Source organism: Salvia hispanica, chromosome 3, assembly GCF_023119035.1.
Source record: "Salvia hispanica cultivar TCC Black 2014 chromosome 3, UniMelb_Shisp_WGS_1.0, whole genome shotgun sequence".
Classification (NCBI taxonomy): domain Eukaryota; kingdom Viridiplantae; phylum Streptophyta; class Magnoliopsida; order Lamiales; family Lamiaceae; genus Salvia; species Salvia hispanica.
The window spans coordinates 7,950,587-7,976,318 of NC_062967.1; the positions used below are offsets into that span (position 1 = coordinate 7,950,587).

Here is a 25,732-nt window from a genome sequence, read left to right on the forward strand (position 1 = left end):
TGTTCACTTTTTCTCTTTTGTTATTGTATGACAATAATTTGAAGAGAGAAAATTAAATAAATGAGTAGTAATAGATTTACAGGAGCCTTCAAGTTGTGTCTGTGTTTCAAAATCAGTCAATCTATTAGTACATATTACAAGAAAAGGAGGAACACTCCTCCATCCACAGAACAAGTGTATTTCAACAGATATTACATTGCTGCTCACGCGGCTCATCTGGCAGTGTCGCGCCTCATCTCCGCTGCTTGGCCGCTGCCTCGGAAGTACATGTATACTTGCTGCCAAGTTGAGAGGGATTTTCTCAGTTAAAGGTTAAATTTTTATGGATGTTGGAAATGATGAGTTGTTACCTGTATGACCCAAAGGCTCAGAACTGTCTCAAGGCAGAACAATCCAAAACCAATGAAGTAGAAAACCTGAGTGTATGCCAAAATCTTGTGAGTTATAACTCAAAGGAAAGCTGCATCCTAACTATTATAATGGATTCGGCTTACCCCAACCAGAACATGGTCGCCTATGAGGTCTATGGCTGACAAGATACCTCTGCACAAGACACCGTCTCAGTGAAATCAAAACCCCAAATGCGGATTATGTATATATGGTTTATTGATGGTTAACTTACGACAGAGATTTTCCTCGGAAAACAATAGGGGGCGCAATCGCAGCAAGGATGCAAAATCCGATGTGAATCTGTTGTGGCATAAGATATTAACAAGATCGTATACTTGATTTGAAGGTAGAGCCTGCATCGAGCATTATAAGGAACTTACCAAGTAAAACAGGAAAAACCATCCAAACTTGAAAGCACTTTCTTTCCTGCATAATGGAGAAGCAGCTAATTAATTCTGTTACCTTTGGCTTTTAAGAATTTAGTGCATGCTTATAAACATATAGCTATTTTGCAGTTACTAATCTTACATGTCTATTCAATTTCTACATACAAAGTTCTTGCGTTTCTTATGTGTTTCCACAAGAAAACTACGTGAAAACAGAAAATGTAAAAGGTGGTTAGCAGCGAGATAACAGTCACTTACCTGAAAGCTCTGTAGAGTGGGCGATACCATAGTACATAGGCTCCAGGTACCCCAACTATGAAGTAGATTATTGCAAGAAACCAAATCCTCACACCTAGTTAACGAACGCGAGTCAGAAAATCAGTAAAGAAAAAGAAAACTCAGCTTAGCAATACACGAAATGATGATCACAATACTCACTTTCTCCTTTAATCCACGCAGTAGTCACAGCTATAATATTCCAGAGAAGTGCAAAGGACATTCCTGATTACCAAAGAAAATAATACATCAATAGTAGTATTTGTGAGAGAAGAAGCTCCTTCTTAGCCTCAGCGCAGTACCCAAAAAAAGGAGATCGGAAAAAATGGAGATAAAAGAGATAAATAAGCAAATGAGTGACAAGAATGACAAGAATGCTGTGTTTCAGAACACAAAGAATGTACTAAATTGTAATTGTCATACCCTAACTCTTGACATACTCTTATAGCTACAAGCTGTATCAGAGTAAAAACAAAGCCTATCAAGTATCAACCTCTCCAATCAAGTGAAGCATTATGCTAAGCATTGATTATTAAAACTGCAAAAAGCTACCTTTATGCAAGTGTTTAAAAGAAGAGGGAGAAGGATTTCTTCACACCCGAAGAAAGAAATTTATATAGAATACAAAAACACAGCACAACCAATTCAATCGATATGTTGATTTCTTTGGCATGAATGAATCACGGGTTCTAATTGAAGGGGGCAGAGGAACAACGATTTAAGCATCAATGCTTGACATACAATATCGCAAGTAGCACAGAGATCGTCATTGAAACATAGAAGTGAAATTTTGATACATTTTTAAAAGGGTAAACAAACAAGAAGCCTCTAAATTCAATCCAAATCCACCCTCTACATAAATGAGTTGCAAGCGTGTTTATATAGTAAATTGAGGGCATGTATAAAGTTAAACAAGTATATAGGAAAATTATTTGCATACCTAAGAAGGTTGTGAACGCAACATATTGAAGCCTTTGAAGGTGAATTGGTATTTCATTTGCAATATCATGATGAATAATAGGAAAAAATGGAGGCCAATTTTTCTCCTCAATAACGATGCCAGCTGAAAAGAGAAAGAAATCAATGACAGTACACCATGGCTTTTTTGAAGCAGTCCACTAAAAATAAAAAACAGAAACAAGAGATTTTGATTTTTTTTAATAGCGGGTTGTCAAGTAATAAAAGATCCAGTTGTAATCAGCAGAGCACCTCGAGCAATGGCCTCTTCTCTCCGCCTTATTTCCTGCAGAGCATTATCATCATAAATCAGGCCTACATCTTGGGATGCCTACATTAATGCAGCTTGTACTCTAATTGTGCAAGATGAGGATCTTATGAGTTGAGTACAGACTACAGAATGTAGGAGCCAAGAAAGTTTTACTGCAAATCTGCAATCCACTAACCAACCAATGCTAATACAGATATTCTTTGCAGCATCCGTTAAAGTTCACATAATGTATGCAGAGCATACAAGTGCTCTCACTCATCATTAGGCTTCAAATTATTCACATTGACCTAATTTTGCTTGCAGAATTAGATTTGTTTGTCAAGGAAATAATGTGCGCAGGGAGTGTTACTTTTAATAACTATACACATATACATAGTGATAGATCTTTTTATTAGCGTGTGAATACTGCAATTTCCATTAAACATACTTTAAGAAAGAAATTATCAGTTAAGTTTATAGAGCTTCCTACGAAACTTTGGGAGAAGAAAACATGCCTCAAATCAACCTTGACACACACTTAAATGATGTTCCTCCGTAGAGCATCATCAATTGCTTATATTGTAAATAAAAGGTACTCATGTGATAATATAAATGTAAAATGACCAGTATGGTATTCCCCTAAAAATATGGCACCAAATAACAATTTGTACATATGAAATGCCGAGAATTTTGTGGTGACATAGTGATTCCACATACCTGTTCCCTCCTTTTCAATTCAGCTTCTCTTGCCTGGAGCTCTCTCGCTTTCTGTTTCAAGTCCAAAAATAAAAATTCTTGTATCACAACACCAATCAAGGGAATGGATATAGAATATTCAACTGCAAGTTAAACAATCTGAAGAAAGAAATTGCAGTTACCGAAGTATTATCAAGAGGAATATCAACTGGGGCTGTAGGATTGTAGAAATCAGCAGGCTCTGGTGGAAGAGGTGAAAGCCTTGACTTTGTAGCGGAAGGAGCACTCCCAGTAGTCTGATCACGCAAAATGTACACAAAAAGATAATCAATGTTACAATTGCACAAAGATGGCAATTTCAATCTTGCCGGAAGAAATTCAAGGTTCTCTAGAAGAAATATCCTAACGCTCAAGGTCTCAAGCTGCGGAAAAGTATGAACAAAAATTCGGGTACTAAGATATGACACATGATATATTTTCCTTTGACTTGCTTAATAGTATTCCTCCAAGCCAAGATCCGGCTATCACAAATTCACAATGATCAACTATAATTGCTTCTCCTTCCACAAGTTAGTTAGAATCAGTTACTGTCAGGCTGTCAGCTAGAAACTCAACTCAACTCATTAAAGATGACTGAATCGTATTTTAACTTAAAAGAGTTTTATGTTGCGGATATGAACCCGTAGGAGAACCACCACCAGTCCACCACCACAATGGTCTAAAATTTACCGTTGTATAAAATGAGCCTCCACTAAACTTTGATTCTCCGCCGGTGGTTCCTTTTCTCCCTCCATCCTGGAGTTAAAAAATCAAAAAACATAGAAGCATCAGAGTCAAACACAACAACTATGTGGAGTACAAACACCTTATCCAACCTGCTAGAGAATCACCATATTTCAAGTTTCCTTTAACAAAATCGCATGACAACAAACAACTATCTGCATCGAAATTAGAAGGTCGCCTAACTAAAACTCAAGCAACACAACCGCCGAAAGAGGAATGTAAATAACTACATGAAATTCTCAAGCAGAAGTGTATCACAAGAACTACAGCAGAAGGAAGCATCACATGAGGTAGCAGGCAATCAGAATCATAAAAACCCCCAATTTATACAACACTTTTTACAACTAAAATATTTCTGCATTTGTAATAGCATGCAAAATTAATTTTGTGAAATTGAAGGGAGCATAAGGTGGGTTCGGCTGAAAATTCATAGCTTGTATCGAAAATAAACTTACAGAAAAGGGATTAACTTCTTCCTCTTCATCAAAAGGGTTGCTATCGTAACGGCCCGCCATGTTGATGACTAATAGCTTTAATCAAATACCAATTGCAGAAACGAATAAAGGAGATATCTTGATGTCCAGATAGTTTAATTTGGGGGTGCTAGAAAAGTATAAGAAGGTGTTTAAGCTTGGAGGGGAAGAATTTCAGATAATTTGGATCAATTGCAAAACGAGACTGTATAAGAGAAGAGAATGAGAGAAAGCCGAAATGTGTTTGTAGACTTGTCCATAGTCAGCTTTGAAAGAGACGAACTTTCCTTCGAAAATAAAATTAATTTTATAATAGCCACCCAAACAAGAAAAAATAAATGTTCTAGAATTTTTTGATAATTTCTTTTCGTTTTTAATTTAAAATTTCTATTTTATTGAGATGGATATGTGCCAAATAGCAAGGATATGGGGTTGATACCGTGTGGAGCATTAAAGTCATAAGCTTCAAATTTTGAATAGTATTATTATGAACACATATTGTTTTTGGTCAAAGAAATCGAATTTATTAATGGCTGAAAAAAGGCTTACTATAACTCAAGTAAGCTAAGAGTAGATACACACACATTGATAGGATGTCACAACACTTTCTTGTATCTAAAAATTAATACTACCAAGCAATAAACCACATTGATAGGATGTCGCAACAATTTCTTGTATAGTAGGAGTATGATTCCTCTGAATAAATAGTTTAGACTTTAGATAGTATTTGTATTAGTATAATTTGTTGTTATACGGTTTAAATAAATTTTTGGGGTGGTTGTTATAAAAATAGTAGGTGCACATCAACGGTGCTTGCAGGCTCTTTAATTATCAACAAAATAATATAATAATCTCGATGAGATTGGGCAACCCACTAAAATAAGACTTGGCCCCTTTGTATTAGGTGTTCGTATTGAAACTTTGAATGTTCATGTGAGTATAATTTTATTTTGAGATTTTGCTTGCAAATCATTTAATTTACCATTTTTATAAGTAATTTAACATTGGTAATTAAAGTCACGAACCTTTACTTATCCACTACTTAAATTATGAGTTGCAATTTAGAAAGAAATTTTTTATATCGTTTATTGTTCACAGCGCTCAGTATCACGTCATTAATTTGATTTAATAGACTGCCATAACTTTATATAAATCTTAAAACACCCCAAGTATATTTGAATTAACTAACTTGGAAACCATATAATTTGAATTCACATTTAAGGTCTCACACATTTGTACTTTACTTGATTTAAAGAATACCAAACCCCAATCGTTTGTGAAGCAGTATTAAACATAAAAAAATGCAGGAGAGGAGCAAAAATGCAAAAGATTGAGACCAACCCTGGCATGGCATCTCTTAATTATTAACGATACGAGAGTTAGATTTATTGTTTCGGAATTCACCACAACACAATTATATAAAGAAGAAATAAAATTAACACAAATAAAAAAAAGAAGATAAAGACATCTATAACCAACTTTAGGTTTCGGTTGTATCAAAGTAGCGTGACTATTGTTAGAATATAAAATAAAATCAATCAAATGATGATTAGCCAAAGTTTTTGGCTTTCGGAAGTATGCCTATTTTCTAACAAATGAAAACAAGTCCAGCTAATTTTGCTTGGTATACCTATATAACTACAAAACCAATTAAATTGCAAATCACTTTTTTTTCCCTTCTGTATTTTCATCAATATTTCTTCCATTTTCATATGAAAAGGAACCAAAAAGTAAACATTATAGGTTTGATCCACTAACTTACTAAAATTGCAGAGATCAATTTTAGGCTGTTTAAACTTTGGCACGTCTGTAATAGCCCCAAAATCTGCGTCTTTGGGTTGAGGAAAACGGGTCGACCCAGTTTCTGTCTTCCCTAACAGCTCGGTCCCATCGTTCCTTGAATTTCTGAAGCTCCATCGAAGATTGCTTCCGTATCTGAAACATCGTATTTCCAAGATCACGCATGCATCAATGGAGGCAGTTTCAAATGAAATACTAGTTCAAATATGGGAGCTCACCTCTAATCTAACATCAACACCATGCTTCTGCGAGATGGGATGATCGAAAGAAAAGAAGGGATAGAAGTTGCCATTAGTTTTTAAACTGGTACTTGTAACAAATAGATGCTGTAGGAGAAGAGGATAGACACGATGAAATTAAACAACGGAGGTGTACCTTTGTAGTCACTTCAGAATTCACAGCCTACATAGTAGATAAAGAATATCATTGCATTATTTGAATTGGAAATATGCTATTTAGATGTTATCATATCGGCATACTTCATATACTGTACTGTAATATACTAGAAGTGCAGAGGAAATCAACACAGATAAGGAAAAAAGAAATCACCTTTCTAGCAGATGCACCACCCAATGTTTGTATGCTCTGATGAACTACATATTCACTGTCAACAACTCCTATCTTTTTCGTGCGATCCCCCTAGAAAGGTGTAGATGTATACAAGAAGACAAACCAATAATACGCAAGCAAAAGCGTTGTACCAATTTTTATACTACAATTTTTAATTTTCTTGTTATCTAAATAGGGGTCCAAACATCACTGCAGAGTGAAAAACATAAACTCCGACAGCAGCATCAACAAAATGTAAACAAACAAATTTTAGGAATCTAGCAGCTTAGCAGATAAGACCATAGACTAACCAACTCTCAGAATGGACTCTAGTCTATTAGCTTCTTTTTTACTATCTTTTTTGACAATATAGAAATAGAATTAGTGTTACCTGTGCACAATAGCCAAGTTTAATGTCCATTCCCCATCCATGAACAAGATCATTCTGAAATGAAAAAGTGTAGCATGATCCACGTCAATGAGATAGCAATATCAAACTTTTTCCAGATTTGGTGCAGTCACAAAGTGAGGAACTAAGGATCAATATACTGACAACTTCAAACCATGTGTGCAGTATGCCACATATATTTGCTACAGTTTAATACTTACATCTACATGGTTCAGAAAATATTTGACTTTATAAATTTCAAATTTAGTAAGTAGTAACTCAAGGAAATGAAATTTAAGAAAAACACACACTAATAGGTACCTGTATCAAGTGCCAGGCACAATGCCATGCTGATCTCGAAAACACAGGAGCCATGCCTTCTACAAAACTGTTTATACAAAAGTGATTAATATGTTATGAATAGATTGTAAAATTGTACCTAAATTATTGGTGGGTTACATGCCCATCAAGACATAAAGGAAACTTAGGATGTGGACAGAGAACAGTAGGAACAAGCTGCTTGAGAAACTGACTGCATATCAAAATAAAAGACAAAACAATAAATTAGAGAGTGACGAAATTTACCCACTGCATGGAGGCCCTTCACTATCATCCGAGCACTTAATACTACCTCTGGCATCATAGACTCTTCTGCTTAAATTATAATGCATTAGCACCATACAAGGAATACAGAGTCAAATTACAGACTTTTCACATAACTATACCTATGAAATGTACTCATTCGGTTTCTTATAGTGATCCGATGATGTATGCCAGTAGAATTTGGGTCCAAAGCTGGCTGAGATATTTCAAGTCCTTCAGATTTTATAATGTCCAGATACCTGTTCAGAGGAGAATGACTTATACAAGGTATTTTGAGAGCCAAATTGCATTTTCTGGCATGCATGTCTTCTCCCAGAGGTGAGTTCAGGGTTCAAATCCTATCACTTAACGATGTGTAAAGTATTGGGCAACTTCCACAATATTTTGCAAAAAAAAAAAAGAAAAAAAAAAAAAACTATCAAAGAGATACAGCTTTACAGTATTGACTGAGTACCTTCCGGGGTGAAAATTCTTAACCCCCAAATCTTCATCCCACAGGAATATGTAATCATAAATGGACACAATAGCTGGATGTAAAAAGCGTTTGGCAAACCACCTGAATGTGAAAGGAAATAAGTAAGCTATAGAGTAGTTGAACATCTCATATTGCAAACCAAACTGGGATAGTCATAGTCCTAACTAGCATAAGGTGAGTCCCATTGCATTACCCTATTTCCTTTTACATCCATCAAACCAAAAGTAAAAGAAATATAGAAAGGAATCCACCATGTCAAACACTCAGCACCTCATTTACACAGAATGCGACATCTATCATAGCTTTTTACTACAGCTAGACTGCTAGAGTAACCCGAATGCATGCTTGAACCGCACTAATTAGTCTCTCTGCTGATATTTGTTGTCTCCAAATTTCGGTAGACGTTTGTTGATAGATGATTGAATATTCGCATAGCCTATTTTTGTGAAATTTTTTAATTCAGCACATGGGCAAGAAAGGACGTACTGAAGGCTTACCATTTTGTTTGGTTGAGAGCAACTATATGTGTAGCTTGCTTGCTCCAACGCAGGTCCCACCATCCATCCAAGTTTCCATCATAGTGAAACAACACAATTGTGAAATTTTCTGAAAGAAACTGAAGTCAAGAGAGTTCATCAGTGAATATGAGTACTCACTAAGATAGATCGTCAAATGTTGATATCAATAGAAGTTGTACCTTTCGCACAACAGTATCAACATTTTTCTTCTGCTTGATTCCAACAGGCATCGCTAGCAAATTAACAGAGCGCTGAGCACGGTCCTGAAAATTCAGTGGAATACATAGTCATCATAATCCATTCGAAGCAGTGGGTATAAGTGAATTTTTATAGTAATGTACAAACAAAAACCATAAATCACTAATAATGAGCTAACTCTGATGAAGATGAAAAATGACCACATTCCGTACTGGGTCTAAATAAATGTTAAATATGACCTTTGAATTGGCACCGCTGCTTGTCCATAGAGGCTTTAACTCCAGGTCTGACTTTGCTTCAATGATACCACGAGGCAACTTCTCCATGGTATCCACACCTGAGTCCTAGACCAAACCATTAATTTCACCTTAAGCAAATAGAAATACCTATTAAATGGCTATACTATGTGGAGAAGTAATTGACAAACAAGCTTGTTTACTAGAAGGATACCTTCCATGTATAAAAAGAATCCAGTTTTTGTTCCATCTGAAGCACATGAAGCAAAATATGTGGAAAAAATTGTCATGGACAAGGACTTCGAGAGAAATTAGTATTCAAATCGCCTTGAAACCCAATATAACAAGGTTGGTAAAGTATGAATGCAATCAAACTCCTCAGCATCTCTCTTAACATACCTCTGCTTGTTGATACTGAAAAATTGTTGTCCTGTATATAATAAACAACATCACTGTACAGACAACTCCCATAAATGGAAGTTGTTTCATCTTTCACTCCAAGTACTCTCTGCAGTTATACCTGAAAGTAGCCTTTTTAGCTTTAAAAATGCTGTAGCTTTAACTCCGAGTTGGAGAGCAATTTTTTATGCTAAAGAAATAAAAAAAAAACTATAAATTCCATGCGGATGCTTTGGCTCAAAAGTTAGAAAACATGACTAATACCGGGTCAAATAAGAAATGTTATGTCTTCATCTGCCACCTCCATGCCTTAGGTTCCTTCATAGACAACTATGGATTTTCATTATCCTCCTAGAACTGCATCAATTCATGCATATGAAATATAGAATGTCACCACTGATCAAACAAAAGCTTACAACGACAGCCATCTAGTACTAACATAACGTTCAATTGAATAACTTAATGGTTTACTTTATTTCATCAATCATACGCGTGGTATGGTTAGAATGTAATTAGTTACCACCTATCTCTGGAGTTTCATAAATATGGAGAAAAAAAATTGGGAATGCAAGTAGTTACAAACTAACACATTGCTCAATTGGAATAACCTTTTTAGTCACTCCTTGGGTCAAATTCCTTATAATACTTGAAAAGAACATAAAAAGACTTAGAATGGATGCCATCTAACCTTCCACTTAAAACATATGAACTGACAAAAGTGGCTGGCCAAAAACACAGCAACATATACACCATAGCACATCATGACATTCTGAGAACATACCTATACGAGGCACTATTCTCACACTGACTGGATTGGGAAAAACCAGAAACTACATTAACTTCTCAAAATCATTACTGCCCCCATCCACATTATTCCAACTGCAGCTCAATGCATAAGACAAAAATAATGGAAACGTAGATCATATGAGATGTGCACTTCCATCTCGTTCACACAAGTCCTTGCATGTGTAGAGATGAAAAAATGATTAGGAAGAATCAAGAAATATCATTTCTAGATTTTCCAACACAATTTCACTATAAAACAAGTATAGCAAGCTTATGTTGCACGGCTGTGAAACTTATCTATCTCTTGCTTGCACTCCCCCATTCTACATCACCATTGATTGAACATTAACATATTCCACTTTCCATTAATCACTAATATTAGGAATTACCAGAACATTTAATTGGGCAAACACATATTAAAATAAAAACCGGTGCCGCTTGTTCAGATGAACATAATCATAGCAGTGTAGTTGCTAACTTCAAAGAGACGCAATCAACAACAACAACAATTTTTAAACTACACGTATTCCCGAAGCCTGGATCAAGGGTATACTATTCGATTACAAGCAAAAACCACACCAAAACCCCTCGTCACTCGAAAAGACGAAAATTAACAAGTACACGAAACTCATACCTATCTCGCTCACGATTCTTCCAATCCGAGAAAACGTGATCCCCACGGGATTCAGTCCCAAGCTGAAATCAAGCTATCTTCAAATCCTGCGCTCGTATCAATTTGTACATCCAAGAAGTAAAATGAGATGCAATAATCCAAGCTCCTGCGTGAGTGTGAGTGAGAAGTGGAGTTTATTAGAAAACAAATTCTGAGTTTGGATTTTGCACAAGGACGAATACGATCGCCACGCTTTTATTAGAGCTACCCACCAAATATAATTTGTTGCTTAATCTTAATTAATGCTTACTAGTACTCATACTCACTAACTAATCACAAAAATCACAACTTTTTCTCATTGAATCCAGTGAGATTGTTTGATTTGTGTTCTGCCTAAAAAAGATGAACCAGATTTCTTGACTAAAAGAGATGAAAAGTGTAACTAGATTTGGCAAATCTTTCGAGCCTTGCAAATATTAGTTCAATTAACTTAAAAAAATAAAATGAATTGCTTACTATAGTAATTGATGGCATGTAGGAGTATATTTAAGCTATCTGCATATTAGAAAACACACTAATAGCTTTGCATGTTTTTGTTATTGAAATCTTAATTCAGGCTATTTGAATAGAGTATTCCCAGTAGTTTATACTCTTATCGTTTATAAAAAATAGTTACATCCAAATGTCAAAAAAAATAAAAAGTCTCATTTTTTTAAAATTGAAAGGTTCTCTTGTACACTTTTCTCACTTTTTCTCCACTATTACTTTATTAACTTTTTCTTCTTTTATCCAGTTATTTTATATACTTTTTCTTGTCTTTTCTCTTATTTTATCAATTTATTATTAAAATTTATGTCGTTCACAAATGAGACTATTTTTTATGAAAAGAAGGAGTATCAATTTTTTCAACAAAATATGGTAAATGCTTATTAAGATCATTAGGTTTTATTTTGTTTGCTTCTCAGCGGTGTTCTATAGAGTTAGATCGACGACCCTACATTCTTAATACCAGCAATTAAATAAAGGTAAGATTTGATACGATACTAAATTACTAACCCAAAAGCAAACCATAGGTTACTCAACAATTTTTACATGAATCTAATAATCAACGCTAAATAATTGAATTTAATTGCGTAGAGGGTAGCTGCTGTACAAGGTTAGATTACGTCACCAAAATGCAATAGGATACTAGTACTAGTATTATTATTTTAAAATTATAGTCGTAGTAATATTATATCAACATGTGACCTAGGAATATAAATTGCACCGCCAAACATGTGGATCGTTTTAGTGTATTTTTAAATTCAATGTTATGTCGAAAATAATTTAATAAATTGGTGGTACAAACGTGCAAACAGCTGTTGTTAGCTGCTATCGGCACTATAGTGAAAGGTTTCCACAATAATCGAACTTAAATTACATCTCACATTCTCGATGTTCCCTCTTAATTAAAGGCACGTGGTATGGATAAACTGAATGCAATTTCAATTATTTATCGTACTATAATGTTTTGATTAAAGGTCTTTATTTTAGTACTAGTAAAAATGATAATATAATTATTTTGAGTGGAATGTGGTTTCACTATCATACGCGGATTAGAAGTAAAAACAAAACATATAAAATGTTCAAAGTTCAAACTATATTCGTGGTCCCATAAATTAAATATTTTGAAGTACAAATGAGCAAACTATTAAGATTGTTAACAAACATGGCGTGAGTTACGATTTCAATCGCACAACAAGGACATTTAATCAATCGTTTTGTCGGTTACGACACTAATGCATTACAACCAGCAAAAGTAAGTCCCTAAAAGTAAAAATAATGGTGTTGAACAACCTCAAATATAATGGATTTATTGTTTATTCTTACTATCAAACGATGGATCACTACCAAAATTTTGAAAACTAACTACCCAAGAAAATCAGTCACCTACGATAAAAATATCCCACAATGAGATAAGTACTAATCAAACTTACTTCTCTGTTCTTATTAGTTATTTATACTATTAAAAAGTGAATATGATTTGTATATACAATATTTCCAAAATTTTCATACAATTGTCAATTCTTATAATTGTGTAAATTACATTGCTATACAATTTACACAAAATTGACAAATTTGTAAATTCTTGCGACGGTGTAATTTACATTATTGTAAGAATTACAATGCAATACGTATGATTCATGTAAATTATGTGAGGATATTTTAACACCAAAAATGGTAGTATTTCTATATTATCATACTCATAATTCATAAATACCTTTTTTCTTTTTATATTTTGATATGACTAAAATAGGGTATTGTGTCAAACTTAAGGGGGACGCATTAATTATTTTAACATGTCATTCATAAAATAGAGGAACATTGAGAGAGACAACATAGCATAAGCAAACCAAAAGAAAAGGTTAGACACCTAATGGTTGGAATCGGCCTCTTTGATTGTGGATTCAAACCTCCTCCCAATATAATTATGAGTGTTATCAAAAACACAAGACTAAAAAACATAGCTCAAGTCTCAAGATTTGAATAGAAACGAAATGCTGAGTGTTAAATACTGATAATGCCAGTCTATAGGTCTTCTTTACCTGTTAATCAAGCATGATTTGCATCACCAGCACACAACCCTTAAAACTTGAGACTTCTATGATGGTGTCCAGATATGATAAAAAAACAATTACTACTACTTACTAAACTTCTGTTGTGTGCACATGTACAATATAATAAAATATCAATATTTTCAAAATAAATAAGAACTCAACCCCACTAATATTTTTATCATCCTTATAATGGGAGTTACAATATGTAGGAGTAGATCGATCAAGTGTCCAAAACTGAATAATCTTTGAATTCTGACTAACAAGCTATAGATTCTGATCTCATTTACCATCTATAGCTTACAGCTCTCATATATTTGATATATACCACTGCACATAATTACAGAGGAGCTCGACAAAGTGAAGTAAAAGCACTAAATCTGCCACAGCTCACTGCAAAAAGGCCCCATGTATATCCAAGAATTCTTGAATTCTTGTGAATGGACAAACGACCTAACTACAATTATTCTGTTCCTTCTTCCAACTGAATATACACTATGTTTGTTGAAGAACCAGGTTCAGTTGTTGTGCATATCTTGCTAAGACACCTCCCCTCCTACACCAAAGGGACAGACAACCAGTTATGCTAAATCAACGACACAAACTATAACGAACAGTAGAGAGCACAGGTTCAAGACTGGGATACTCACTTCACAAGTTCTGGAAGCATGTTCTGTACGTTCTGCAGATGCGATGAACACTGTCTGCAACATTCAATTCTGCAAGCAGAGACATCAATAGCTAAGCAATCCAGTACAACTTAATCCAATTTGATTAATAATGGGATGAGTGTGATAATATGAGGAGAATCTAAGAAAAAATAAAATAGACTAGCTACCTCTCCTCTGCATGAAGATCAACGCCGACCGAACGACGTGCTGAAGCTGTCGTACGGACTACTGTGCCAAAGACTGCTACAAGCTTTAAAAGCATTTCCAAAGAGAGACTAGCATGCCTACAAATGAACAAGGTTAAAGATTTTCTACCAAAAGAGAAATTTCACTGCGGAAGATGACCTTCCAACTAAGTCAACATTCGTTGCTCTAGATATAACAAATTTGGTTATAGAAACTCTAGTGGGGTCTCTTTTATCCTCCTTGCCAGTAAGAGAAAAATATTCACCAATGTTGCAGATAAAGTTACCTTTCTGCTTTGCTTTCCAATAAGCCTAAAAGCACAGGAAGCAAGCAAGAAAATAGTTCCAACGTAATAACCTCCATTCTCTCAATCAGAACACCAACTACATCTGCCTGGACCTGCACGAGTAATATAATTTTCAGAAAAAAAAAGCGCAAACACTGAAATTAGTTTGCACTGCAGCAACAAATATCCTCATAATTCCTTTAAATGAAAATAAAGAACTGACAGAATGGTCAGGCAGTCTCTTCAAAGCATTTATAGCACCCTTAACATCATTCCTTTCCCAAAAATGTCGAACCACCTGCACCAGGGAAATTACAGTACTCAATGAGAAAGCTCAGGAAAACATGTACTGAAGGGGCTTAAATTGAAAAATACAAGGAGGATAGTGATAATATCATGCAGAAAGAAGAACAAGAAGAAAACATCATATAACCACTGAAACATTGGCAACCCCTAGGATAAGCTGCTTACTAAGAGAACTCACGATCCCAGCAAATAATAAACAGCAAGCAACAAAATAGTGAATTTGAGTGGAGTTATAAATTAAGGATCATTTTCAGAACTACCTGCAGCTTTGTCAGCCTTGACCGAAATGTGCTCAATAGCACATCATGACTCTGCATAAGATTCTCGAGGACAATATTATCATCCAAAGTAGGTTGCACTCTCACGTCAATTTTCTGGTCAGTAATCTGCAACATAGTGAAATCATTAGTCTAATATAAATTTTTAAACAGCATTATCAAGGAAAAGATAAAATCCCCTAGTTTATGCTTAAGTCTGCCGTATCAGGGAGCAAACATAAGTAAATGCAAAAATGTTTGGAACTAAAAATTTACTGTCAAAGTAAAGAACACTAAGAATTTTGATGTTATAAGTTGCTCAGTTAAAGATTTTAATACAAGAAATAGTATACTGAATCAGTGGTTAAAACTTTATGTAGAATTATGAAGTGGTAAATTTCTGTTGCTCATTCATTTTAAACTGATATTGTGGGTCTCTATCCACTGTCAGTGTATTATAGGACTTTCAATGTAGAACTTGCTCTAAATATCCTGAACACGCCACATCTTTCAGAGATAAAAGTAAAAATCGCCTAAAATTTACCATTCAGGTTACATAAGATCCACAGAAAGGAGACAATTTTACCTGGGGGGAGGGAGTTTCCGCAGGCTCGATAGCAGCACCACCACGAGTCCTATCAGGGGTGCAAATGTCATCCACATCAACTTTTTCCTTTCCCTCAAACCTCTCAACCAAACTACGTGTCCTTCCATGCACAACTGCCACTGTCAGTGGATAGTACAAATATAAGTAAAAGATTATGCTATTATCTTTTCTGAGAAGTAGTAATTTAAATAGCAACCTCCATTGACAACTTTAATGGAACTCGCCCCTTTGCAGGAATTGAGAGGCTGGTCACCTAAATCAAAACAAATTTGAGTTGAGGATTACAAATCGCCAAAGTACGAATAGAAGTACTTCACTACACACAATAATTAGTTGTTGGAGATTGAAAAACTATGCATGACAGGAAACCAACATCCTAACTTAGTCGATGTGCTAAAATAGGACTGACAATGTTACCGTAAGCGGATAACTATGTTAAGAAAGATGCAGCAGATACCAGAGCTCTGATTTATCACACACACTATCATGAGAATAAGTTTTAAATTATGATTGTTTCTAACTGGAACCAAAATCTATAAATACAGCTGTACAAATGGCATAGAAGTGGAAACTTGTAGCATGTGTTACTTTTGTAATCTTTGTACTCCCCCTTGAAGCAAGCGGACTGATTAAAATTAAGTTCTCTTCTTTGACTTTACCAGCACATGGAGAGACTCGGGTCAAGTTTCCCCATAACACCAGATGCACATATTGCAATACAAATAGATTTATGGGCTGTAATAATAGAATGATAACAGTCTTAAGGAGGCATTGATGAGAGCATATATAGAAATAGAATGAAGAACTCTACATACTTGATGTTGTGGCTGGCAGTGAAGTTCTGTCAGGCTTTTCAACAACAGTATCAATATTTGATTGTTTCTCCTCAGAAAAGTCCTTTGAATTTGCATCAGGGAACAGCCTATTACGAATGTTTAGATCCTTTCTACTAACAGCAGGTTTTCTCACATTATCAGAGGGCAGAGATTCAAGGGCCACTGACATTCTTTCCGTATCTAACCTACTGCTTGACTGCCTCCGTGCGTGAGATGATCTAGAATTCATGCCACTGCTGGCCTTAGCCAACGCAATGGATTCCCTTCTAGATCCAATTGAGTCTTTTCCAGTGCTATCTCGGGGTACTATGCTTGGCATGATAATAGATCTATTAACGGACGGCACATTAACTTTTGCTGACAAGCTAGCTGCAGGACCACGCTTCTGGGTTCCAATAGTGCTGATTTTCTTGGGTTCAGATGGAGGCAAAGTTTCTGGTGGACTGTGCTTCTGAATCTTAACGTTGCTGATTTCCATGGAATCTGATGGAGGCGAACTTGCTCTAGGATTTGGCTTCTGCACTCCAATTTCGCTGATTTGACTGGAATCAGATGTCTGTACAACCTTAGGAACTTCAACTGTTTCAGCTGTCTTGGAACTGATGGAATTCACACCTGCAGCTTAAAAGGGTCAACCATTGACTTTATTGCCAATAAGTTAAGAGATAGTTCTTGATGGATGGAGAGAGTACACAAACACATAATAAAACTTACGGTCAACATAAATAGTTTTGATGTCCTTAGACTCGCTATCTGGCACTGTAGACTTAATATTGGACTTTGACTTTACATGGCTTTCTTCCTTCTCCAAAGGACTTCCCTCACTCGCATGTTTCAGCCCAGAGTGGTCATACTGCTCCGGAGCAAATCTTGTACCATAAGGCTCCACAAGCTGATGCACAAGTGGCATTACATTATTGTTATGGAATGAAATAATGGGTTCTAAATATACAAACAGAAGATTAAAGACAACTAAATAATAGAAATAACTGGCAAATACCGAGACATCTGCTATCCAAACTGCAACCGTATTTTCATGATATGCACCGCCTAAAAGTTTCCCATCATCAATGCAAAGATCGCCAAGTGTTGACCATCCCATATCAACTGAATCATGGCAAACTACAGGCTCCCACGAGTAAACCTGCAGTTGAAGAGAAATACCATCTTAACGATCGTTTTTCTAAAAAAACAAGTCAGTAAATGAATGAGCCAAAACCATACCTTTAAGCTATCATCAAGTCCACAAAAAAGTGTTCTACCATCAGGGTGAAATGCAACAGATCTCACTCCTGCAGCCTGAGGGAAGATAAAACAAATTGACCATGCATGATATAGAACTAACATTTTTCAGAACTATGTTCAGATAGATTGATCACATAAGTACCTTGTAGTATATCAGAAAACAAACTTGGTTTTAACTTCTTTTATTTTTCTTCCAAATTTTGGACACTAGATACAGAAAAGTAAAACAGAAACATGACGAGAGAAGATTAATACTCCCCCTGTCCCTCGCTAAGTGAGGCGCTTCTTTCCGCACGACTTTTGGGAAAGTATGAGTAGTTAAAGTGGAGAAAGAGTAAAGTAAGAGAGTCCACTTTAACTATTTATTAGTCCCTCCGTCCCACGTTACTTGAGTCATTTCTTTTTTGCACTCGTTTTGGAAAAATGATAATAAATAGTTAAAGTGGAGAGAGAATAATGCAGAAGAGAGTACTTTCGTTCATATTTTCTTTCTTACTTTACTCTCTCTTCAATTTAACTATTTATTATACTTTTTTTAAAACGAGTGCAAAAAAAGAAGTGACTCAAGTAACATGGGACAGAGGGAGTATCATTTTCCTAAAACACATTACAAAAAGAAGCGCCTCCCGTAGTGAGGGACTGAGGGAGTATCAATTAGATAATACCCATGCATACTTATTTTGAAATATGCAATAGCACAAAACACATACTATAGGAGTACTATTTTTTCCAATAAAATCAACAAATGTTAGAACCTTCAAGTATAATAATTAATCACACAGAGCTATTGGAGGACAATCAGTTGGCTGATTTTAATTGACAGATTATTGTTACGATAGAAATCAAATATCCAAACTTCATTTCTCCACCATTACAAACTTTTCTAGCAAAAGGACAGAGCATTTACTTTATATGAGTTACAAAAAGGTTTGCTTACTGACGGAAAATTCAAGTAGTATATAAGTTTGCTTTGAGCTTCACGCAGGCTATCACCCAAACTCAGAATGCTCAGCAGTAAAACCTACTAAAAGATGCAAATCTAACATACTTGAGTTACAAGACTTCAAAAAGTAACAACTCAACTACTGTACTATTTTTTTGTATATCCCAATATCTATGGTGTTCTGGTATCTGGGCCAGATAGCAGTACAGCAAAAGGCAAGCTCGTGGTTATTATAAATTCATTTTTTTCATCTTTCTTGTTTCTGCTTTATTGTGATGGGAAGAGGACATTGCTAACAGGCAGATTTAAACATTCTTTATTCTGAACAAAATAATGAGGACAAGTTTAACTACCTCACGCCTGGCAGATCCAATCATCTCAAATGTCTCCAGATCCCAAAATTTCACTGTTTTGTCTGCTGAACCTGGATTATGATTATTACGTTACTCCACTACTTAAAATCATAAGTATGAAACAGAAGATGGGCAGCTAAAGTAAACCATAGGCATATCTACCTGTTGCTAAAAGAAACTCGAGTGGATGAAATTCTATCGTACGAATATGTCCTTCATGAAACTTGAAATCATGCAAAAGCTTTCCAGCAGTCAGGTCCCACACCTTTACAGTAGAAATTGGTTTTAGAACCAAACAACACAAATTAGAATTATTCTCTAAATTTCACTTTACAAAAATCCTCAAAGTAATACCTTTACAACATTATCGAATCCACCAGACACTACCCAGCGGCCATCGGGAGTGAATCTTATTGTACTAATCCCTCGAGTATGACCCTTATATGTGTGGATGCACCCTTTCTTTCTAATATCCCATATCTTCAGATTAGTATCCATGGAACCAGATGCAAAAAACTCACCAAATGGGTGAAACTCAACGGCAGTACAATAGGATCTGTGCCCGGTAAGAGTGCGAACCACTACATTTTAAGAGCATTAACCACATCAAGAGTGATACCACACTGGATTGATTCATAAGCATGGGGCAGACCAAGCACAGACAGTTTACATACATCAAACAGTGGAAATAAAATGTCCAATTTAACATACAGCAGCACTCAACTCTATAAGCAACAAATAGTAAATCCCACTTAATGACATACAAATGTATAGTCAGTACTCAGTCATCAAATGCCATATTGACAAGTCTGGCTATGAAACTAACTTAAAAATTAGAACTGTTTCAGTTTCAAATCCAAATTGCATAGGACATCACAAAAAGTGTACACTAACTTTTAGTTTCTTCCAGATCCCACAATTTTATGGCCCCCGAAGACGATCCAGCTACCACTAAAACTTCCGCTGAATCAAAGGCTGCAGACTCAACCGGACTAGTGTGACCACACAGGCTCTGCATCATCAACAGGTAGGCATAATGCGTTAAACTAAAAAGAGTATGAGAGTTTAAGCAGTATATTCCCGAGAAGAAGAAAAACTAGCTTTAGGAGATGCAGCAGTTTGCCATTTTAAGGATATACATAATTGTCAAGTGAATCTATAGCAAGATATACAGAGAACATATTAAATCTGCCACTCAAATACCATCATAACAGAAATTATAACATCATTAAAAAAGAATGCAACTAATTAAAATAGCAGGCAAGAGTGATTCTGGAGTGAGAAACAAGCATGCTGCTCTGTCAACGCAAACTTATGTTTATGGCACTCCCAAGTATTGCTGTAAAAGGGGCTGCCAAAACTACATACCCACAGGTAAACGGGGAATAAGCTACCTATGCCATTTATCGAGGAATTTCAGTTTCATCTAATCATCAAACTAGTGCATTTACTTGAACACATACAGAGAAGTATAAAGCTGGCATATACTAGGAAAATAACTCAGTCTCAATTGGGAAAAATGGAGTCGCAGCGTTCATTAGGCAAATTTTCATGAAACACGTGTCTAGAATACTGCAAAAATCAGTTATTGCCATCTGTTAACTAACCATTAGAGATGTCGGTTTGCCAACGGACCAAAGATTCACTTTCTGATCATCTCCACCTGTAATAAATACGCGGCAATTCTTTTTCCCGAAGCTCAAACAATTTACATTCCCCGCGTGTGCAACAAATTCCTCTAGATTATATACAGTCAAGAAAGGACAATACACCACATGAAAATTATAGATGTAACTCATCACTTAAATACCTCAAAAGCAAGTCGAAAGAATTATAATACTACTTCATAGTTGGTTTATACCGGATCCACCAAAACAAAATCCAGAAATTATAGGTTACTCAAGTCATATCCAATGAATTCTCAATCTAGCTATCCCTCCCAAATCACATCCAAATTAATATTGAAATTACAAAATTCAGAATTTTGATTCAATTCCAGAAAATAAGCGAAAACGAAAATAATATTATAGCAGGAGTGATTATAATTAGCTATAATAATGAAGACCACAACAACAACTGAGTAAGCTTTCAATCCCTTGGTCATGTTCTCAACTCGTCTCTCTCAACTTAACGGCCTTGAACCAAAAAAATCAATGCCGAATCAACTCAGATCACTAAATCGAAAATTGAAACCCTAACTTAGATTCCATAACCTCGCATTCAGCTCCACCGACACGCGCATCCAAATTCCGCATACAAACAAATGTAGACCAAGGAAAATGAAAATGAAGATTCAAAAGGATACGCAGCTTATATCCGCGTTTCTCCATTTCCTACTCCAACTCCAAAGTCAGAAGCTCAGAATTTCCCTCCAGCGCCGGCTCCCCGCCAATAAACCGATCAAGTTGCAGAGATAGAGAAATACAGCTTACAGCTTACAACTATACAGATGCTGATAGTTGTGCGTATAGACGACAAAATCTAGCGACGAAGATAAGGATAGATTTCTCGAACGGTAACCGGAAAAGGGGGGAAGCAGAAAAGGAAGATTTTCAGAGCAGAGGAGAGGAGAGATTTCAATAGTGGAGACCAAAGCAGAATCAATTACTATTATTTTAATAATTTATTTAAAACAATAGGAGTAATTTATACGGTCGTATAAATATAGCAATTTACGATTTCTTTATTTTCACCGACACGTTCGGTAAATACTGTAAATTCTTTTTACTGTGCTGTAAGAATCGGGAGCTTTTTTACCGCGACAGGTATGATTACCAAATCTTTCTGCTGAGAAACATGTCTTCTTTTCATATTTATTTTATTTTATGGGACGAGAATTTTTGTTGATTTGTGTAGACATGCCAACCACTAAAATGATAGGCAAACAATAGTGGCCAGGATATATCTGTACTTTCTTTATATTTAAATCACATTTAACTATGATACACACGTCTCCTTATTCCAAACATATATTTCCTCATTGCCACACACACATACATCCTTCATTTATTCATTTATACTTATGAGGATCCATAAGTTTTCTTGTATAGACGTGTAGTTCTCGTCAACATTATCTACTCCAATTTATAGTATTACATATTTTGCAACCGAATCAAAAGTTACTGGTTTTAAACACCAATTAATTTAAAGTTGGTGGGAAATACTGGAATTTGGAGAAAGTTTATGATTTTTGTGCCCAAAAACTCTTTATTCAATGATCTTTTCTAGATGCACTTCTTTTTGGCACGTAGGTTAATGATAGTGTGTTAAGTGGATAAGTAAAAAAGAAAATGTATACTTTTTATTAAAAATAAAATAATTCAATTATCTTGGAACTTTCTAAAATAGAAAAATGATTCAATTAATATAGAAAGAAGAGATTATATCGCTAGAATAGTACTTTGTATTAAAGCTTAATTCTTTAAACACGATATGGATTTCTGCCATAAATTTTCCGTACTTGAATGGTGATTGAATCATCTAACTGGATTTGAAATTCTCAACGTAATGATATATTTTTGGTTTAATTTCACTTAACGTTAAGTCGTTAATGTATAGTGTATTATAGTACTACTAGTATTTATCATATTATTGTGATTTAGTATTTTGCTTGCATATGGTCCGGTAGTTCATATATACTACAATAATAGTTTATCACAAAAAGATATCACATTTTTTCTCTCTCGGATTACAACAAAAAAACACAGTGAAGGACGCTTTTAAAACATTTCTTTCGATATTATCAAACATATGATAAGTGACACAAAAAATCATATTTTCAGGAATCAACGGACGCAGAAATATTTATCAATAGGAGTTGGAATTTCTAAATTTTACTCTAAAGTATACTTTTAAATAAATTAGATTATTTGTAGGAGCTTTTTACATAATAATTTACACTAAATTTTAATAATTTTTTAAAAAAATTAGTAATAGATTAAGGTTAAAAAACTAATAGATTGTTTTGTGTTAAATTACTGTTCTTCAGCAAATGATGTTCGATATGATGTACTAACATATCTAACGCTAACTTATTTGGATTGCACCCATCTGGGCTTCAACACGCAAATTACCTAATTATTAACCATGTTAAATCCTATCACTATCTATGCACTGAGAAGTTGAAAGCTAAAAGTACTATGTTTAGAACAATTTCCATGATTGCGAAGTGATAATGTGCTCATATAATTTGTTGGTATTGATTATAAATTACTCCATAATCGTATCGAATCATGATTATTTGTAGACGTTATTGATTGAATTCAACATTTACGTTTGCAATCGGCAACCACCTACTCTGTTTTTCTCTCTCATGAAATACAATGAAGGTGAAAGTTAACGGGCTAGATTAGGATAATGGTAGTAGTTGTAACGACACTACTACTTTGTAACATTATCAAAATCCTAACGTACATTTTTATTTTCAACACTGATAGTTGTTTAAGACTACTTAGGTTTACAGCAAGGGCTTTCAAATATTTCATAAGTCATCAATATAATTGAGGAGGTTGCATGCAGTCATAAGGTGGAAAAAATATTTCCTTGTTCAAGTATTTCATTAAATCACATAAAAGAATGCATGAATTTAAAATAACACTCGAATAATTTAGGAACGTGACAGGAGATCCAAACCCAAAATATTGTACTCTATGGGGCATTCGGTTACCAAGATTAAATCTCATGATTAAATATGTACTTGTTTGGTTCATAAGATTGAACCCTACAACTTAATCCTAGATGGACAGTCTCATGATAATTAGTCATAGCCTCCTCCTCCAACTAAAATAATCTTACAACTTAATCCTAGATGGATAGTCTCATGATTATTAGTCATGGCAACCGAACGCCACCTATGTGCTCGTTCGATTCCCAAGACTACTCCTATCTTCTCCAACAATCTTCTGTTTGGTTCACTATTTCAGCCGATTCTTGGCCCGCAACAGTAGATCTGGCCCGTCTATAGGCCCATCTGAGCAGCCTCCTTTTCTTCCTAATCTCATGACTAAGCATCAGGCCTTACCCCCTCACTAATTAATCCTAGACAAAGCCCATTTGAGTCTATCCTAGACTATATTGGTGATAATTTTGTTTAGCAAACAGAACGGGCACTGTGATAAATAAATACGATAGATGTTAACTATATGTAAATAAAAATAAGTACTACTATTGAATCTTTCAGTGGAAGCCATGCACCAAATTAATCGTTATATAGGAATTCTATGAAAAATAAATTAAAGCATTAGTGTCTCTAGTACTCTTGCATAACTGAATTACATGGTAAATGTAAATTTTAGCCTTGAATCTTTCAACCGAAGCCAAGACTCATGCAATATATATAAACTCTACGCTCAGCCTCTTCATCATGTTTCTCTCCTCTTTCAGCAGAAGCTTTCTGTTCATCAAAAACTCTATCTTGTTTCTTCCATCCCCTCTCGCATTCAGCATTGCAATGTCTTCCTCAAGCAGCAGGTCAAGCGATAGCAGTGTAAATCTCAACAAGAAAAAGACGAACAGCGCAGAAAAGAAGAAGAAGAAGGCCATTGCTGAGTATTCCTGTGATTGGAATATTGGTGTGGTTGAGATTCTGATCAACGTATACGAGCAATACGTTGATAAAAAAGTCGAGGCCGGTCACTCCAGCCACATCCATTTCGAGTGCAAGGAATGGATGAGTATGTGTGACACCTTCCAAGCCGAACTTGGAGAAGCCGGTTTATGGTTCGACGAGGATCAAACTATTGAAGTTTCAGAAATGCGCAGCAAGATAATGGCTATGAAAAACGCGCCATCTCCTGAACTGGTATGGTCGTTTCTATCCTTTTTCGAATACATAAAAAATTGATGCTGAATATTGATGCAGGAGGCTATTAAAAATCATAATGTTGAGCTGTGGGAGAAGTGGTGCAAGTGTTGTTCTCTAACGGAAAACACTGGTAAGAGCGGCTCGATCCAAACACAAAGTTCACATAAAACCAGTACAAGCAGAGGTGTGAAATCTGGTCTCCAAAAATTGAAACTGTCAAAGCTGTGTGATGATGCATTTGCAATCCTGAATGATATGGATATCACACCTGATGTCTACATGCGTGCTGCCACAATGATAGTCAATACTGAAGATCATTACATAGTTAAGGAGTTCACTCAACTCAACAAATCTGACCGACTTTCCTATTTGATGAATGTCATGCTTCAAAACTAGATGGAATTGCTTTTGATTGCTGTTGAAATTTACTATCTACCACTCCTTTTATGATTTTGATTGCTGTTGAAATTTGGTAGCGTTTTCGTTTTGTTCGTTTTGTGGAAAAGCGTTTAGTATCGTGCCAACACTAGTAGTAATGTATTATCTGCTTTAGATCAATCCGTCATGTTTTGTTTTTAGAATACAAGCCAAGAGGCTTCAGACTAATAAAGTTACCATAGCACGCATACAATGCTTAAATTGGTTTGCAAAATTAAAAGAACATGGTGAATTAATAGTAGATTGTGATTCTACATTTGCTTAAAAGTAAGTTGAATCAATTGTATTATTTTAATGTAATATTTTAATGCATTTAATAAATTATAAAACATATTTTGGGTCACTCCCAAACTAATTAGGATTGGACAAGAATTATATATACTTTCCAACTTACAAGAATTATATACACTAGACATGGCCAAACCAAACCG

At 35.2% G+C, this 25,732-nt stretch overlaps 4 protein-coding genes across 9 annotated transcripts; 1 reads left to right on the forward strand and 3 right to left on the reverse strand.

Annotated features, from left to right (window-relative positions):
• Nucleotides 1–37: 37 nt before the first annotated feature.
• LOC125215636 (secretory carrier-associated membrane protein-like) lies at nucleotides 38–4,483 on the reverse strand. The gene is made up of 13 exons (XM_048117113.1): nucleotides 4,194–4,483; nucleotides 3,685–3,750; nucleotides 3,138–3,251; nucleotides 2,977–3,027; nucleotides 2,262–2,295; nucleotides 1,993–2,115; nucleotides 1,215–1,277; nucleotides 1,035–1,128; nucleotides 771–816; nucleotides 623–690; nucleotides 495–543; nucleotides 351–416; nucleotides 38–278 (listed from the first exon to the last, which is right to left on the reverse strand). Exons 1-13 carry the CDS (start codon nucleotides 4,251–4,253, stop codon nucleotides 213–215), a joined length of 900 nt encoding a protein of 299 aa, XP_047973070.1. The 5' UTR covers nucleotides 4,254–4,483; the 3' UTR covers nucleotides 38–212.
• A 1,177-nt stretch (nucleotides 4,484–5,660) lies between these two features.
• Nucleotides 5,661–11,309, reverse strand: LOC125215634. 6 transcript variants are annotated; one of them, XM_048117110.1, is made up of 17 exons: nucleotides 11,293–11,309; nucleotides 10,798–10,942; nucleotides 9,642–9,734; nucleotides 9,378–9,498; nucleotides 9,193–9,228; nucleotides 8,982–9,086; nucleotides 8,724–8,807; nucleotides 8,524–8,642; nucleotides 8,006–8,107; nucleotides 7,674–7,790; nucleotides 7,534–7,599; nucleotides 7,270–7,336; nucleotides 6,952–7,005; nucleotides 6,561–6,650; nucleotides 6,387–6,413; nucleotides 6,230–6,256; nucleotides 5,661–6,146 (listed from the first exon to the last, which is right to left on the reverse strand). In XM_048117110.1, the coding sequence occupies exons 4-17, from the start codon at nucleotides 9,465–9,467 to the stop codon at nucleotides 6,003–6,005; spliced, it is 1,128 nt and encodes a 375-aa protein (XP_047973067.1). In that variant the 5' UTR covers nucleotides 9,468–9,498; nucleotides 9,642–9,734; nucleotides 10,798–10,942; nucleotides 11,293–11,309; the 3' UTR covers nucleotides 5,661–6,002. The 6 variants fall into 6 exon arrangements, with proteins under 6 accessions (XP_047973067.1, XP_047973065.1, XP_047973066.1 ...); XM_048117108.1 differs by lacking the exon at nucleotides 11,293–11,309 and adding an exon at nucleotides 11,049–11,231; XM_048117109.1 differs by lacking the exon at nucleotides 11,293–11,309 and adding an exon at nucleotides 10,159–10,336 and having other exon boundaries at nucleotides 10,798–11,231.
• Nucleotides 11,310–13,519: 2,210 nt separating this feature from the next.
• On the reverse strand, nucleotides 13,520–21,662 carry LOC125213858 (katanin p80 WD40 repeat-containing subunit B1 homolog KTN80.2-like). The gene is made up of 18 exons (XM_048114619.1): nucleotides 21,366–21,662; nucleotides 20,668–20,798; nucleotides 19,955–20,072; nucleotides 19,415–19,641; nucleotides 19,223–19,325; nucleotides 19,061–19,131; nucleotides 17,744–17,818; nucleotides 17,520–17,663; nucleotides 17,234–17,411; nucleotides 16,499–17,134; nucleotides 15,880–15,936; nucleotides 15,663–15,802; nucleotides 15,080–15,205; nucleotides 14,737–14,811; nucleotides 14,514–14,626; nucleotides 14,209–14,325; nucleotides 14,021–14,089; nucleotides 13,520–13,926 (listed from the first exon to the last, which is right to left on the reverse strand). The coding sequence occupies exons 1-18, from the start codon at nucleotides 21,388–21,390 to the stop codon at nucleotides 13,866–13,868; spliced, it is 2,466 nt and encodes an 821-aa protein (XP_047970576.1). The 5' UTR covers nucleotides 21,391–21,662; the 3' UTR covers nucleotides 13,520–13,865.
• A 2,816-nt stretch (nucleotides 21,663–24,478) lies between these two features.
• On the forward strand, nucleotides 24,479–25,375 carry LOC125210858. The gene is made up of 2 exons (XM_048110464.1): nucleotides 24,479–24,860; nucleotides 24,921–25,375. Exons 1-2 carry the CDS (start codon nucleotides 24,510–24,512, stop codon nucleotides 25,257–25,259), a joined length of 690 nt encoding a protein of 229 aa, XP_047966421.1. The 5' UTR covers nucleotides 24,479–24,509; the 3' UTR covers nucleotides 25,260–25,375.
• The last annotated feature ends 357 nt before the right edge of the window (nucleotides 25,376–25,732 follow it).